This window comes from Phocoena sinus, chromosome 6 (genome assembly GCF_008692025.1).
Source record: "Phocoena sinus isolate mPhoSin1 chromosome 6, mPhoSin1.pri, whole genome shotgun sequence".
In the NCBI taxonomy this organism is placed as follows: Eukaryota; Metazoa; Chordata; class Mammalia; order Artiodactyla; family Phocoenidae; genus Phocoena; species Phocoena sinus.
Window position 1 is genome coordinate 798,911 of NC_045768.1, and position 15,723 is coordinate 814,633.

At 67.1% G+C, this 15,723-nt stretch overlaps 2 protein-coding genes across 4 annotated transcripts; both read left to right on the forward strand.

Moving 5' to 3' along the window:
• The first annotated feature begins 601 nt into the window (after positions 1-601).
• NPDC1 (neural proliferation, differentiation and control 1) lies at positions 602-7,035 on the forward strand. Of its 3 annotated transcripts, none has more exons than XM_032635585.1 (9): positions 602-1,178; positions 4,176-4,322; positions 5,490-5,624; positions 5,713-5,883; positions 5,954-6,020; positions 6,110-6,194; positions 6,287-6,366; positions 6,500-6,596; positions 6,665-7,035. In XM_032635585.1, exons 1-9 carry the CDS (start codon positions 1,067-1,069, stop codon positions 6,731-6,733), a joined length of 963 nt encoding a protein of 320 aa, XP_032491476.1. In that variant the 5' UTR covers positions 602-1,066; the 3' UTR covers positions 6,734-7,035. The 3 variants fall into 3 exon arrangements, with proteins under 3 accessions (XP_032491476.1, XP_032491475.1, XP_032491477.1); XM_032635584.1 differs by having other exon boundaries at positions 610-1,178; positions 6,284-6,366; XM_032635586.1 differs by lacking the exon at positions 602-1,178 and adding an exon at positions 3,766-3,942 and having other exon boundaries at positions 6,284-6,366.
• Positions 7,036-7,163: 128 nt separating this feature from the next.
• Positions 7,164-13,877, forward strand: FUT7 (fucosyltransferase 7). The gene is made up of 3 exons (XM_032635582.1): positions 7,164-11,625; positions 12,087-12,228; positions 12,321-13,877. The coding sequence occupies exons 2-3, from the start codon at positions 12,216-12,218 to the stop codon at positions 13,334-13,336; spliced, it is 1,029 nt and encodes a 342-aa protein (XP_032491473.1). The 5' UTR covers positions 7,164-11,625; positions 12,087-12,215; the 3' UTR covers positions 13,337-13,877.
• Positions 13,878-15,723: the final 1,846 nt, after the last annotated feature.

The following is a 15,723-nucleotide window of genomic DNA, read 5'->3' on the forward strand; positions in this document are numbered from 1 at the left end:
TGTGTGGGAGGATGGCAGTCCTTGTTCGCTCATCACCCCCCTGCCCAACGCACGCACCACGTACACTTCTGCTGGTTTCTGAGCCATTTCACAAACCTGAGGGCAGCCAGCCCCATCTTCGAAGTTTTGAAACACAAAGGGCTGAAAGGAAGCACCGTGCTGGCGCCCCCCCGCCCCCCGCACTTGTTCTCTCAGTAACGTGAGCCTGGGAGGTTTCCAGGTGGGATGGGGTGCGGGTGCTCTCAGGAGGCAGCCGGTGGGGGGTAAGAGGGGGCATCACAGTGCTTGCTGTCGTGGGGCACCCCGGAGCTAAAAGGCTGTCACCTGGGCACCGTGGACAGCTCTCAGCTGGCTGTCATCCGTAGCTCCAGGTCACTCTTGCCCCCTGGTGGCCTCACTGAGAGCGGCCGTCCCACTGCAACCACCGTGGCCACCGGCACCGACCTCGTTCTGTGCGTGTGTGTTTGCCTTCACAGTGTGTCTGAATGCCTGGTGGGCCTTTGCGCACACCTGGGCATCTCTGTGCACCTGTCCAGCTGTGTGCGCCTGGTGTCCTTCCAGGTCCAGGCAGGTCCTCCGCTCCAGGAGGGTGGGGGTGGGGTGGGAGTTAGCAGCCCGAGAGGGACGGGGCCCGGGGGAAGCGCATCCCGGGGAAACCCATCCCCAACCAGTCCCTAGCCTAGAGAACATCCCCGGCAGCACAGGCGGCAGTGGTTGAGGCACCCGGAGGACTGGCTGGATGGGTGGGTGGAAGGGGGAGCAGAATTGGATGGAGGGAGAGGGGGCGCAGCCTCACGGCGTCGTCCCGCCCCTGCAGGTGGAGCGCGCAGGCGCACTCCCGGCACGCGCGCCTCTCGCTGCCTAGCCTCCGTCCCGGATCCTTTGCCGCAGCGTCAGCGCCGCCGCCGCCTCTTTTCCTCGTCCTCCGCCTCCTCGGCCTCTGCCTCCTCTTCCTCCTCCGACCCCTCCTCCTCCGCCTCCGCCGCCTCCCCCGACGCGGCGCCCGGAGCCCGTGCCCAGCCCCCGGCCGCGCGGTGCCATGCTGCCCCGGCGGCGGCGCTGAAGGATGGCGACGCCTGTCCCTCCGCCCTCCCCGCGGCACCTGCGGCTGCTGCGGCTGCTGCTCTCTGGCCTCGTCCTCGGCGCGGCCTTGCGCGGTGCGGCCGCCCGCCGCCCGGGTGAGCGAGTGCACTGGGCGCAGGCCGCGCGCGTTGCCCCGGGGCCGGGGATCGCCGGGCGGGGGTCCGGCCGCGCGGCGCCGCCGTCATCCTCCCCGCCGCCGACCTCGCCAGAGCCCGCAGGCCTCGCAGGCCCCGCGGGCCCGCAGGCCCAGCCTGCGAGCCACCGCGCCGGCCCCGCCTCTCGCGGGTCGGGAAAACAGGCCCGGCGGGGAGGGCGCGGCACCGGGCTGCCTAGGGGCTCCTCTGGATGGCGCTTCTGCCGGCTTCTGGTGTTGATTCGCTTCATGTCTTTGTCTGGGTCCGTGAGCCTGGTGGGTCGGTGTCTCAGGAGGGCTCTCTCTGCGTGGCCCCGCGGCCTGGAGTCTGTCCCGTGAGCGTTTCTGTGTGTGTGCGTCTCGGGCATCGCGGGTGCGGGCCCGGCCCTGGGTGCCTGCCGTCCTCACTGCCGGTGTCCGTCCTGGAGTCGGAGTCGCAGTGCTGGTCGGTCCCTGTGCCTCGGGTGGTGGACATGCGCCTTGCTTTGCTGCCATGGTGGGGTCTGAAGTTTCCTTGGGCATCTGACAGCTTGTCCCAGGCTTAGGGTTTTGCTCTGGCCTCAGAGGGGACAGGAGGAGCTTGCAGCCTCTGCTTCCACACTCACCCTCTGCTCTGCAGGGCCCCTCCATTCTGTATTCTGTGCTTGGGGTTGGAGGGCACCCCCCAAGGTAGACTGAGGCAGAGAGGGATGAGCCCAGGGTCCTGGGAGACGCTCCTGGCTCCCCAGGTGGGCACTGAGGTTCCAAAGGTCTGCAGGAACGCAGAACCCAAAATGCACTCTGCCAGGTGGCAGAATTGGGAGACTTCGTACCCATGACTTCACTCATTTTTCCTGGCAGCCCCATAGGAGAAGTGTTGTTCTCAGCCCACTTTACAGATGAGGAAACTGAGGCACAGAGAAGTGACCACTGTATGATGCCGCTGGGATGCTAACCTGGGCAGTGCGTGTGGTCTGCATGTGTGGCCTCAAGAGGCCAGAGCAGGGCAGGCTTCCTCCTGGCCACAGCACCCCTGGACAGAGGCCTGGCACCACCAGGGTAGGCTCCCAAAGAGGCCTGAGGGCCAGATCGTGGCTGGCCAGGGATGGTGGAGGCTGCCTGCTGATAGCCTGGCTCCAGGGCATACAGGGTGGGGCCTCCTGAGGAAACGGATTATAGTCCCAGTACTGAGCCTCTGGGCTGGGCAGGTGCCGCGGGGCAGGGTGCCAGGCACTCTCCAGCTGCTGCTGTTCCTGGGACCTCGTCCCTCACTCTGAGTCTGGAGCAGGGGCCTTCCCAGGGCTAAATGGGCAGCAGCCACATCGTCCCGGGGTGGGGGACTGGGAGTGGAGGGAGGCCCCGGAACCCGGAACCCAGAGCCAGCTCTGGAACTCAGGCCTCTACCCTTGCACTCTGGGTTCTCTGCACTAGGGGCTGCGGCTGCCTGGCTCCCCAGGTGCCCAGCTGGTGGGTGGGGTCCAGACGGACCAGATGGCACAGGCTTAATGTTTAACTAACCCAGGCCCTGGGCCCAGCTCACTGATATGGGCGCCTGCCGACCCAGGTTGTGCTGGAGGAGGGATCCCTGGGATGGCAACCTCAGCCCGCTTGCCCACCTGCTGTAGGAGCTGCTGGAACTTCCCTGAAGGGATGCCTACAGCCAAGAGGCTGTGGGTGTCAGGTTACCAAGGAAACCAAGCCAGGCCAGCCAAAGTCTGGAGAAGGACAGAGCGGGCATTCCCGGATGCCCCATGTCACCCTCCTGCAGCAGGGACTGTCCTGGTTCTCCGAGATGTGCCCACCCCCACCTCCCCAGACACCACTGACAGTTCTGCTGGGTCTCCCCCTGGCTCCACTGGCTCTGCTGTCCCGTGAATGGGGCTAGTGTCCCAGGTCTTGAGACATTCCCCACCTTTTTTTTTTTTTTTTTTTTGCGGTATGCGGGCCTCTCACTGTTGTGGCCTCTCCCGTTGCGGAGCACAGGCTCCGGACGCGCAGGCTCGGCGGCCACGGCTCACGGGCCCAGCCGCTCCGCGGCATGTGGGATCCTCCCGGACCGGGGCACGAACCCGCGTCCCCTGCATCAGCAGGCGGACTCTCAACCACTGCGCCACCAGGGAAGCCCGAGACATTCCCCAGCTTTGAGGCAACTCACCTTCTGCATCCAGAGAGGAAACTGAGGCAGAGGGGGCCACCGCCCTCCATCCCCCAGCATCAGAATGGGAGCCTTGGTCACGTGTACAGGACACTGAGGTCTGGGCCCCAAATTAGAAATGGCCTGGCCTGTAGTCCCAGGCCTTCCCCAGTCCCTGGCAGTGGTGGCTGCGGGAGTGACCCCGGCCTGGTTTGTGTTTCCGAAGCAAGTGAGACTGGCAGACTCCGTCGCAAGTAACCCCAGCCCCAGCGGGCTCGGCTGTGCCCTGGGGACAAGCCAGAGGTTAGATGTGGGGGCGGTGATGCGACCTGTGCTGTCTCCCAGCTTGGCCCTCTGGGGCTGTAGGATGTCATGGTGAGGCTTGCAGTGGGGTGGGGTGGGGTGGGGAGGCAGCCCTGAAATAGGAGACAGCCCCGAGGTGGTGGGAGGGAGTGACCTGGGCCCCGCCCTCTGGGCCTCCCAGGTTGGGCAGGGGTGAGAGACTCGCTCTAGGACCGGTTGAGACTGGAGGTGGGACTTGGAGCGCCGCAAGGCCCTAACGTTCTCTGGATGGTAGGGAACAGTTCCTGTGCGGAGAGCTGGCTCAGCTCAGGCAAGTGGACTCTGGGGAGGGAGTGAGGCAAGAGAGTTCCGGTTTTAGGACTGTTTGTCTTCCTGGTTCTGATTCCCGGTGCAGGGGAGGAAGGGCCTGCCCAGAACAATGGCCGGAGCCAGGCTTGGCCGGCTCTGTAGGGAGGGGTTGGGGTGGCCAGGACAGTCCTACTTACCATGCAGGAGCTGAGTCAGGCTGGCCGTGACCCTGTTCTGCCTCCGCTTTCTTCTCAGATGCAGCCGTCTGTCCTGGGAGCCTGGACTGTGCCCTGAAGAGGCGGGCGCGGTGCCCCCCGGGTGCACGTATCTGTGGGCCCTGCCTTCAGCCCTTCCAGGAGGACCAGCAGGGGCTGTGTGTGCCCAGGTTGCACCAGCCCCAGGGTATGGCTTCCTCCCTCCCCCACCTGGTACATTTGACCCCAGCCTTAGCTCTCAGGTCTCCTGCGCTTTGTGGGGTGCCAGGGGCTCTCAAGTCACCCCCAAGTGGCCTGGCGATCCTTTCCAGATAGCACCAGCCCAGAGCTGGGTGGTGGGCTGAGGCCTGGGGCAGTTAGCCCCTCCCAGGGCAAGAGGTATCCAGTGTGAAGTGCTGGGGTGATTCTGGGAGAGGCAGGGTCAGAGTTCCCCAGGCTTGGGTTTCCGCAGAGTTGGTCCCAAACCCCTCAGGCACCCACTTCTCCACCCGCTGGGCCGCCCCTGCTCCTTGCCCAGCGACCCCTCTCTCTCCGTCGCTCACCTGTCCTGTCTGCTTGATTGCGCTGGCGGTGCCCTGCCCGCCGGCCTGAGCCCAGAGTCTGTCGGGATGGTGCCGGCCAGAGTGACTCCAGGTGTGACGGGGCACTGCAGAGGGTGCTCTGGGGGCTGAGGAGGCGGGTGGGCTGGGAGGGGCTTCCTGGAGGAGCATGTCCCTGGCAGCGAGCGGGGCGGGGGCCTGCTTGCAGAAGGCACGTGCTGTGTGCTCTGGGTGCTGAGCGGGGGCGTCTACTTGGAGCCTCTGTCCGGACTGTGGTGCCCACGGCAGGGCTGAGGGGGACCCAGCCACGGCCCCGCCCCAGCAGCGGCCCTCCCTTCCTCCTGATGACCTGGTGGGGGCGGGGGTACAGAATGGGGCTTCTCTGCATTCCTTGGGGGGTCCTGCTCGTCTTGGCAGCGGAGGCCGTGGGCCAGGTGACGCATTGTCCCCGTGCTCCTCCCACCACTTTGTGGGTAATGCGTGGGGTGTGGGGCAGCACCCCTGCCCTTCTCCTGGCCTCTGCACGTTCCCATAGCACCTCCACCCCCTGCCCGCTTTCCTGGGAACGCTGGTGCTCACACAGAGCTCCCTCAGTTGTCACCATGGCAACCGGGATGGCCAGGAGCAGGTAGGCTGGTACCTGGTCCTCTGGCCACAGGTGCCTGGCAGGAGCCCGCAGGGAGAAGGAGGCCTCAGCCTAGGGCTGGCTCCCAGATGGGCCTCTCCCTCTCTCCCTCTCGGAAGGCTCCGGGTAGCTGGTGTTGCCAGGGAGGGGCTGGGGGCCTCTCCACCTGATGGCCCTTCACCCTCCCCAGGGGAGGGCTTGCCCCAGCCCAGACTGGAAGATGAGATCGACCTCCTGGCCCAGGAGCTAGCCCGGCAGGAGGCGGGGCACTCCAGGCTCACGGCCCCACCCCAGCCTGAAGGGCGACTGCGGCTCCTGGAGGCTGGTGAGACCTCGCCCCCTTCCCCTGTCCAACTCCCCACCGCCCTTGACCCCGGCCTGGTCTTGCCGTTTAACTTGCTCTCCCTCTGCAGCATCCACCCTGGGGCTCTCAGAGCGTGGCCGGGGCCCCAACCTGGGCCTCCCCTCCACGCGGGGAGCGCCCACGCCCCGCACCACCTCCCTGCGCTCCACTGTGTCATCTGGGCCTGTGCACATGTCCCCGCTGGAGCCGCGGGGCGGGCGCGGTGACGGCCTTGCCCTCCGTAAGTCTGGCCGGGCGGGGAGGCAGGGTCCTGCCCGAAAGGCTGCCCTCACTGCGCCCCCTCCCTGCAGTGCTGATCGTGGCGTGCTCCGTGGCCGGCGCGGCCGCCCTTGCCGTGGCCGTTCTCTGCTGGTGTCGGTGAGCATGGGGCCGGGCTGGGGGCGGGCGGCCGGGCGGCTGGGCGGTGACCCCGCGGGTCTCAGGTGTGGTGTCTCCACTCCCCGCAGGCTGCAGCGAGACGTTCGCCTGACCCAAAAGGCCGACTATGCGGCCCCGCAGGCGCCCAGCTCCCCGGCCACGCCCAGGATCTCGGTGTGTGGCCGCGCCCGGCCCCGCCCCGTCCCGCCCCGCCCCGCTCCGCCGCTCTGCCCCGGCCTGACCCTGTCTCCCCACTCCCGCAGCAGCCCGGGGACCAGCGGCTGGCGCGCAGCGCGGAGATGTACCACTACCAGCACCAGAGGCAGCAGATGCGGTGCCTGGAGCGGTGAGAAGCCCCACCCGCCCTGCCCCACCCCTGGCCCATCCACCCCTACCCTGGGCCCGCTGCTCCCGCCCCTATCCCGGGCCACTGGCACCTGGAGGGTGAGGGAGGACCCGACGATCCTGCCCCCACCCAGGCATAAGGAGCCCCCCAAGGCGTTGGATTCCGCCTCCTCCGACGAGGAGAACGAAGACGGCGACTTCACGGTGTACGAGTGCCCCGGCCTGGCCCCGGTGAGTGCGGGGGTGGGCGGTGGGTGTCCCTCCCCAGCCCTGGACCCACCTAACGCCAGCGTTCGCAGACTGGAGAGATGGAGGTGCGGAACCCACTGTTCGACCACGCCTCGCTGTCCGCGCCCCCGCTGCAGTGACCCGAAGGCTGATGCCCACCCTCTCGTGGATGCGCTGCCCACGGGTGGGGAGGGGCAGGCCCCAGCCTTTCCCATTAAAGAGACTGTGTCCTGACACTCGTGTGCTTGCGGCTGGGGCCCCGGGGCGGCTGGGAACCCCTTGCCGGGGAGACTCCCCCTGCTGCCAGGGACCTTCTCTGCTCCTTGCACCTGCCCCCTCACATCTGGACACCCCCAGTCGAGGGGAGGAAGACAACCCGAGAGACAAGGCATGGATTGGGAGTCCGGGAGACAAGCCAATTAAAGTACATTTCAAAACTTTGGCTGGGTGTGCTGGAGACTGACCTCCCCCCTCCCCGCCACTGGGAGCCACTACGGAGGGACCCTGGAACGGGGCCTCAGGCTTCCTTCCACGCCCCTAGAGAGGTGGGATCTCTGTGCCCTTCGTGGGAAGACCCTGTCACCGCCCGCTGGGGAAGGGAGGCTTTATTTTTCCTAGGCGGAGGACCACCCTAACCTCTTTCTCCTCCAGGCCTCCCCCCACCAACACTCGTGCCCCAGAGCCGGGGAGGGGAGGAGTGCGGCGCAGGGCCAGGCCAGTCTGAAGTTGGTGCCCCTCCCTCAAGACGCTGTCCTTTTGTGTGATAAAAAGGGCTGGGGGCGGGCACCCCGGGCCTACGTTCCTGCCCTGTGTCCACATGGGCTGGAGGGCGGGGAGGGACGGCATGCAGGATTGACTGTGGGCCCCTGCAGCCTGTGCGGGGGCCACGCCAGGCAGAGCGACCCAGGCTGCACACAGGTGGGTGGGCCAGGTTAGGGGACAGAGGTGGCAGGGGCCCTGGGTGTCAGGAGCTGGGTCTTGGTGCACCCCAATCCCCCGCCAAGGAGCAAGGAGGCCAGTGGAGGGGGAGGGGACCTCCAGCTGAAGGCCCAGAGTGGTGGCCGAACTTCGTGGTCAGAAGTGCCAAGACTGGGCCTGGCAGAGGGGTTTCTGGGGTCCAGGGGCAGCGGGGGCCTGGCGCACACAGGGTGTGGGTATCAGACCTGTCTGCCTCACCAAGGCTGGGAATGAGGGATGGGTTGGGTTCAGAAGCCCCTTAGTGATTCCTAGGGGTGGGGCGTCTAGAGAATGCTGGACCTCTGGCTCCTAGATGGATGGGGGCAGCCGTGAATGGGGAGCACAAAGCCAGTTTGGGACAGTCAGGTCCCTGAGGTGGGGCTGGGCCGGGGAAATGGGGTTGGCTCTGCTTAGAGCTAATGGCTTGTCCTAAAGCGGTATGTTTCTGGGGCTAGAGCCCACCCCTGACTCCTGGGCCGTGGCCTTGGGCTGGCCCTGAGCAGGCAGCCTCAGTTTTCCTTTGAGGCACTGGTGTGGGAGATGAAATGGGCCGGGTACAGGGAGCTGGGAATGAGGGTAGGGTGGGATGCAGGCAGGGCGACGAGGACCGCTGTCCACTGTCATCTAATCTGTATCGTGAGGGGAAATAGCCACGAAGAAAACTGGGGGGCAGAGAGATTAAGTTCTCACTCAAGAGCAAGGTACCCAGGCTGATCCGGCCAGGCCAGTCCGTCTCGCCAGCTGGACCCTGCAGACCCAGGGCCGGCGGTTCCCCTGGAGCCCTGGGGTCAGTCCCCGGGCTCCTGGCACTTGCCTTTCCCACCTCGTGCTGGCCTGACCTGGGCAGAGAGCGGCCACCCTACGTGCTGACCACTGTCACCTTCCAGACGACAGCACCTAGGCAGCAGGAGTGGGGAGCACGCAGCCCCAGCCCGAGGGGCGCCTCAGGGAGAGAGGGCCAGAGCCTGGCTACCCAGCTGTCTGCCCCAGGGGTGGCCCCGAGCAGAGCCAAGTCCAGACACGTGCCCAGAAGGCCCCCTGGTGGCCATGCTCCCAGCCCCCGGCTCTTGCAGGAGCGGGCTGAAGGCGGCAGAGGGAGCCCGCACACCCTTTACTCCCAGAGAGAGGGTGAGGCGGGGGCTCAGGGAGTGCCTTTGGGAAGGTGGGCGCCCCAGGTTGGGGGTGCAGCTGAGGGAGCAGCACGAGGGCAGTGCCGGAGGGCAGCCACAGCAGGCGGCAGCCTCCAGCCTCCCCGTGGACCACCTGGAGGCCACCAGCCCCTCCAGCCCTCCTTCCCTTCCTGCCCAGGCTGTGGAGCATGGCCACATGCTGTCCAGGGGGAGCTCCAGGACCTGCTGGGGGCTCCTCCAGGGCCCTGGGGGGGTGCAGGGTGGGGACTTGGAACCCCGGAGCATCTCAGCCACCCAGGCTGGCAGGAGGACCAAGCTGCGCAGCGGCGGGAGGACATCTCCTCCTGGGGTCTGCAGCCGGGGAGGCTCCCAATGCCTAGGCTCTTGGCTAGGGGGCCACCCCACCCCGCGGTCTGTGCCAAGCACCCTCTTAGCCCCAGGGTCTGTGCTGGGCTGTGGCAGTGTCACCCTCTGGCACCTGCACTCGGGAGGACAGCAGGCCAGGGGAGCTTCCTAAGGAGTGGAGGCACACATGCGTCACCGGCCCCGCTCCCCCCCCCGCCCCGCGCCCTCTAGTGAGAACCGGCTGGAGGTGGGGTGCGGGCTGCCAGAGATGGGGCCTGTGAGAGTCCCAGGTGGGCTCAGGGTTCCTGGTGCGGTGGCCAGGAAAAGTGCTCGTGGGCAGGGCACCTGGGCTGGGGACGGGAGCAGCAGCTCCAGCCCCAGGGCAGCCCCCTGCACCCCAGGGCCTGTGAAAGGAAGGGTGGTTGAGGATTTGACCAAGCAGGGACCGGCTCTGTCTGAGCTCGCCTGGGGCCAGTGGGGGCCAAAAAAGCCAGATGGGGACGGACATGGAGCTGCTCGGGGCCTTGTGCCCGGTGAGTGGGCTGAGGGAGGCCCTCCTCCCTGGGGGACCCCAAGCCCCTGCCCTCCCTTCCCTGACCCGGTCTGCTGGCCCCTAACTCGTTGCGGAGGCCGCCGGAAGGGGGATCCTCTTCCCTTGGGCCCTGGGCAGTGGGAAGCAGGGACCCTGGGGACAGGCTGGGGGCCATCTGATTGGTGCACGCCAGGAGGCTGGCCCTGGAGCAGCCCTGCGCTCAGCTGCGGGAGTGACCCTGTGTTCCTGGGTCCCAGATGCTCACGGGCTGCTAAGCTGGAGGTGGGTGCCCGCCTGCATCCCAGTGACTCCGAGGCCCAGGGCTGAGCTGGCAGGAGGAGGCCCCACTTTCCCTTTGACTCAGACTCTCTCACCTTTTTCATTTTCCTCTGAGAATCTCTCGTTCTGACCCATCTCTGGGCCAACCTTGGAGCCCCATTTCCCAGCCAGCAGGTTCTCACGAACCGGGGGGGGCCCCAGCGACTGGCAGGCATGCCAGGGGCCCCTAGGAGCAGCAGACCTCACGTAAGGGTGGGGGAGGTTCCTTCAAGTCCACCCAGGAAGGGAGTGGGCTGCGGGTGTGGATGAGGCCGGTGGCAGGGCCCCAGCCAGCCTGGCAGTGCAAACAGGAAGGGCAGAGGCTCTGGCAGCCAGGAGCCAGGTCACTGGCAGGCTGTGGCGGGATCAGCTCCTTCCTGCTCTCCCCCACCGCCCGAGGGGCGCCTGCCACAGGGAGAGGGTGTGGTCTCCTCCGGGGCCCCTGTGCCAGGGAAGGGACGCCTGGGTGGGACCAAAGGCCCAGTGCCACTGTGGTCCTCTCTCTAAATGACGGGTGCCGGAAGGGCAGGGGTGGCAGTAGCTGTCTGCTCCGGTCAGGGCCTGACGCTGGCCCGTGGGAGCCAGGCCTGGCGGCTGCATCCACACCTTGGGCCACCAGATGGTTTCCGACAGATCCCGCAGGCCCCGCTCCACCCCCCGCCGATGTTGCACAAGGCCTCACCGCAGCTCAGGGGTTATGCAGGGGGTGGGGAGCCTCAGAGGGGCCAAATTGCCCCCCTTCTCCTGGACTTGCCTCTGTCCCCCTCCATGGCTCTGCCGCCAGCTCCCCGGTTCCTGCCCTGAGGGCAGGCTGGTCCTCACTGGAGGGCAGGAGCTGGGGGAGGCCAGCAGCCCCGGGAGCCCGCGTGGATCAGGACAGGGACTTCGGGGCGATGGGAGGCGCCCAGGTTGGCGTGGGCGGCAGATCCGACCACTGGTTCCTGTTCCTTCCACGACACCCAGACCGCAGCCTCCAAAAACTGGACTGGCCTGAGGCCTTTAGGACACTAGCATGAGGGCTGGGCCTTGCCCAGCCACGTCCAGCCAGGTTGAAGGAAGCTGATGGCTGAGCGTGGGGTGCAGGCCGGAGCCAGGGCCGTCCAGCTCCGAGGAACCAGAGCAAAAGGGGAAGGAACTGGACCTCCATGCCTGGGCCTCCAGGGCTGGCCGGACGGCGGGGGAGGAGAGGGACTCTGGACTTTAGCCTTCCTTTTCCTGGAGCGGGTGCCAGCCCCCTGCCCACGTCAGGGACAGAGCGACTCCTTCCCTTTCCAGCCTGGAAAGCCCCCTCCCTGCCCCCACTCCCACCCTGGGCTGTGGGACCTGGAAGAAGAGACCTGGAGACCCCAAGGGCAGGCCTCCCACCCCAGGTTCCTGCAGCTCCTCTCGGCCCGGCCAGAACCTGGGCCCCGCCGCCGGGGCTTCCACAGACATGGTTCCTTGGGAGGGGAAAGAAGGTGTGGCAGCCCCACAGCCCACCCCGGGGCCGGGCCCAGCCTGGCACCTGCCCACCGTGGGCACGTGCTGGGGCCTTGTGTGGGCAGACACTCCTAGGACCCCTGGATGGAACCCCTCTCTGGGAATCTGGGTTCCGGGACAAAGGTGTCCTAGAGGCGGCAGGGGTGGGGTGGGGTGGAGTGGCCCAATTAGAAGCGAAGAACAGGACAGACCTCAGCCTCCTGGCAAACAGCTGAGTGCAGCACATCTGCGGCAAGAGGGTCTGGGAGCCCACGGCGGAGCTGAGCGGGCGGTGAGCAGGGGAAGTGGGTGATGACACAGCACTGGGGGAGGTGGTGCTGGCCGGGGCTCGGCTGGCCTCCAAGGGAAGCGTGCCTGCCGTCCACGGGCACCCCAGGCCTGGGCAGCAGGCAACAGCTGGGTGCTCAGGGGCTGGGCCACCCTTCTGGGGTGGGGGCCACCTCCGCTCAGGATGGCCTCCCTTTCCCTGAGGTCCCGCGGGCCCTCTCCTCCTCCTGCCTCCCGTGCCTGCCCCGTGCGTCACCTCCAGGCCTTTCCAGAGGCCAGCCGGGGTGGGGGACACGGTCCTGGACCCTGGCTGGGCGCCCTTCCTGTGGCCGCCTCCCCTCAGCAGCCAGAGGACTAGAGGGGGAGGCGGGGTGAGGATGGCAGTGATGCCAAAGGTCACCTCGGGGCGGGGGCGAGGGCGGGACAGGAGCGGGAAGGTACCCTGGTTGCCCTCCTCCTGAGCAGATGAAAGGACGGCGTTTCCAGGTGGGGCTGGGTGCAGGGGTGCAGCTGTGATTTCAGGGCATCCCCGTGCAGCCGCGGCTGTGATTTGAGAACCTCCGGCTTCTCGAGTAATTAATCTGGGAGCTGCCAATGCATAATGCCGGTGAGTGTCTGGTCTTCAGGGAAGCTTGGGCTGGGAGGATGGGGCCTGGGGTGAGCCCGAGCAGACAGCCTCTCTTCCTGTGTTCTGTGCAGGGGTAAGCCCCGCTCCAAGGCTTCGGGCTTTGGGGGGCCTGGCGGTAGCGGCTCTTCTCTCGGCCCTCTGGCTCCTGTGGCTGCTCAGATCGGCCCCTGGGGGAGCCCCGGCGCCCCAGCCCACAATCACCATCCTCATCTGGCATTGGCCCTTCGCCAGCCAGCCCCCAGAGCTGCCCAGCAACACCTGCGCCAGCTACGGTGTGGCCCACTGCCGCCTGACCACCAACCGCAGCCTGCTGGCCAGCGCCAACGCCGTGGTCTTCCACCACCGAGAGCTGCAGACCCGGCAGGCCCGCCTGCCCCTGGCCGAGCGGCCGCGAGGGCAGCCCTGGGTGTGGGCCTCCATGGAGTCGCCCAGCCACACCCGCGGCCTCAGCCGCCTCCGTGGGGTCTTCAACTGGGTGCTGAGCTACCGGCGTGACTCAGACATCTTCGTGCCCTACGGCCGCCTGGAGCCCCGTGAGGGGCCTGCGCCGCCGCTGCCGGCCAAGAGCAGGGTGGCCACCTGGGTGGTCAGCAACTTCCAGGAGCGACAGCGGCGCGTGCAGCTGTACCGGCAGCTGGCGCCCCACCTGCAGGTGGACGTGTTCGGCCGTGCCAGCAAGCAGCCCCTGTGCGCCGACTGCCTGCTGCCCACCGTGGCCCAGTACCTCTTCTACCTGTCCTTCGAGAACTCCCAGCACCGGGACTACATCACCGAGAAGTTCTGGCGCAATGCGCTGCTGGCCGGCACGGTGCCCGTGGTCCTGGGCCCCTCGAGGGTCACCTACGAGGCCTTCGCCCCACCTGATGCCTTTGTGCACGTGGACGACTTCGGCTCGGCCCACGAGCTGGCCGCCTTCCTCACTGGCATGAACGAGAGCCGCTATCGGCGCTACTTCGCCTGGCGAGACCGGCTCCGAGTGCGGCTGTTCGGTGACTGGCGGGAACGCTTCTGCGCCATCTGCGCCCGCTACCCCCACCTGCCCCGTGGCCAGGCCTACCAGGACCTCGAGGGCTGGTTCCAGGCTTGAACTCTGCCGGCTGGAGGAGGCAGGGGAAGGTGGCTGGGAGCCGGAGGCGTGGGCGGAGGCCTGGGTGTTGAAATCCAACCCACCGGCATCCGACCAACCCCCAAGGGCAACCCACAGGCTGACTTGGGTGCTGGGGATGGAGGCCAGGAAGCAGGGGTAGCCTTGGCAGGCTGCCCGGAGGTGGAGGCGGGTGGGCACTGGAGCCACTATTTGGGGGCAGAGGTGTGAGCAGGGAGGGAGCAATGGGGGTGCACGTCGCTGGGGCCCATCAGAGATGAGAGGCTACAGAGGCCCTCCCTCCCCACCTTGATCATACCTTGGGCCGGTCAAGGCTGTCCTCCTGAGGTCTGTGGGGGCAAAACCTGGGCCCCCGACCTCTGTAGCCACGGTCCCCTCGTCCGGGATGTGCAGGCTGGAGCCCCGCGTACAGACCTGTGTGGCCCGGACCAAGACAGCCAACCAGCTTCTTGGGCTTTTGGCAGCCTGCAGTCAGTCCCCTGGGGGAGGGGACACCAATCAATAAAGAAACAAAGGACACGGACGGCATGGCACGCGCGTCGAGTCTGCTTCCCGCTGCCACCCTGGCCACACGGGCCTTTGTCCTGGCCGGATCCCGCCCTCTCCATCCCAGACCTCTGTCCTCCCAGCTTGCTTCAGCCACACTGAATGGCACCGCAGCAGAGAGGCTTCCCTGACTCCCCAAAGGCCTAGGGGCGGAGAGCAGAGGCCAAGGACAGAAATGCGGCTGGGGCGGGGGAGGGTGCCCCATCTCCAAGGCCTTGGGATTTCATTCTCAGGCTGCAGGGCGTCCGAGGTGTGACGAGGTCTGGTTTTTGACGTGGGGCTCCCTCTGACTGGTGGCTGGCGGCAGCACGGGCATCGAGGAGGCACCAAGGTCACTGCTGCAGCCAAGGGAGCCCTTGTGGCAGGCTGTGCGGGGGGAGGGGAGGCTGACGGTGAGCCTCTGGGTGGTACTGACAGGGCCCCAGGAGCGCATTCGCCCCTGCCCCAGGTGGGGTGGCCAGCAGGTGGCGGCAGGAAGCTGCCCACCCCCTTGGCAGTGGCTTGTGGGAAAGGCCCACCGGTGACTTCCTGCCCTGCCCTAGCCCCGGTACTGGCCGAGGAGAAGGAAGTGTCCTCAGGCTGCAGGGTGGAGCGGTTGGGGATTGTGCTCTGCCCCTCTTCCCGGGGCTGCGTCTCCTCGCACCGTGAGGAAGGAGCTGGGACGGGTGGGGAGGTGCGGCCCCCAGATCTGCCACTCAGTTTAGGGTGCGTCTGCTTTGTGCAGCCCAGACGCTGGACACCACTCGGTTTGCCCGTCCCGTTCACAAGTTGGGAAACTGAGGCTGGGAGGAGCCATCAGAACCCACCGCCAGGCCTCTGTTCCCCGCAGGGGCCGGCCTGACCTCTGCTGGCCTCCCTGAGAATGGACCGCCCCACCCGGCTCAGACCCGGCCTCCGGCTGTCCTGCCGCTTGGCTCCGGCAGGCACCAAACCACCTCTGCAGAATTCACTGGACCCCAGACTCCCTGTGCAGAGGCCAGACTCACCCTCGCATATAGGAAGAAAAATGAGCCACTCACAGAGGGAGCAGCCTCAGTCTCCCCGAACTCCGGCCTACCCCGCCTGCAGGAAGCAGTTCTCTCTCTGGGTCCCTTCCCTTCCTCGCTGGGCCCAGGGAGCTGCAGCCCCCGCCGAGCCCAGCCAGGCCAGTCCTGCTACTTGGTCACCAAGCGGCTCATTCACAAGGAACGCAGGAAACTCTGACAGGGGTAGGGCAGCCCACCTGCAGCCCCTCTCACCAGCTCCACCCCCTCGTAAGGGGTACAGGTCGGGGCTGCACCCAGTGGGGCAGGAAAGCTGAGTCTTGAAGCAGGTGAGAGCAGGGCCCGCCCTGTGCACAGGTGGGATCTGCATGCAAGGCGGAGCTCCCCTCCCCAAGTGTGGGCGGCTGCCTCCCTCCAGGCCCCAAGTGCCCTGGGCACTGGGCCCTGTCTCTTAAGTCCAGATGAAATTCCTGCCATCAGCCCTTCTGCGGGGAGGGCAAGGCGGAGGTGGGGACCTGGTGGGGGGCGACCGCTCCCAGCATCCCCTCAGGGCGCCCTCGGCCAGGGCCAGTGACGACCTTGGGGTGCCTCTGTGGGAGGAGGGTTTCAAGGGGGTGGGGCGCTGCGCACAGGCCTGGCGCCCCTGGGAGAAGAGCGCCCTGGAAGGGAGTGAGTCGGGGGTCTTGGTTTAGATGTGGGCTCTTGGGCGCGTCACTTCAACGCCTAGCGAGGTGGGGGGCGACCAGAAAGCCACTCTTGGCGGGTCAGAGCTCCAGGAACGGCCCGGACGGGGGCGGGCGGGGGGCCCGAGCGGCGGGCACCGGGCGGCCCCTTTAAGCG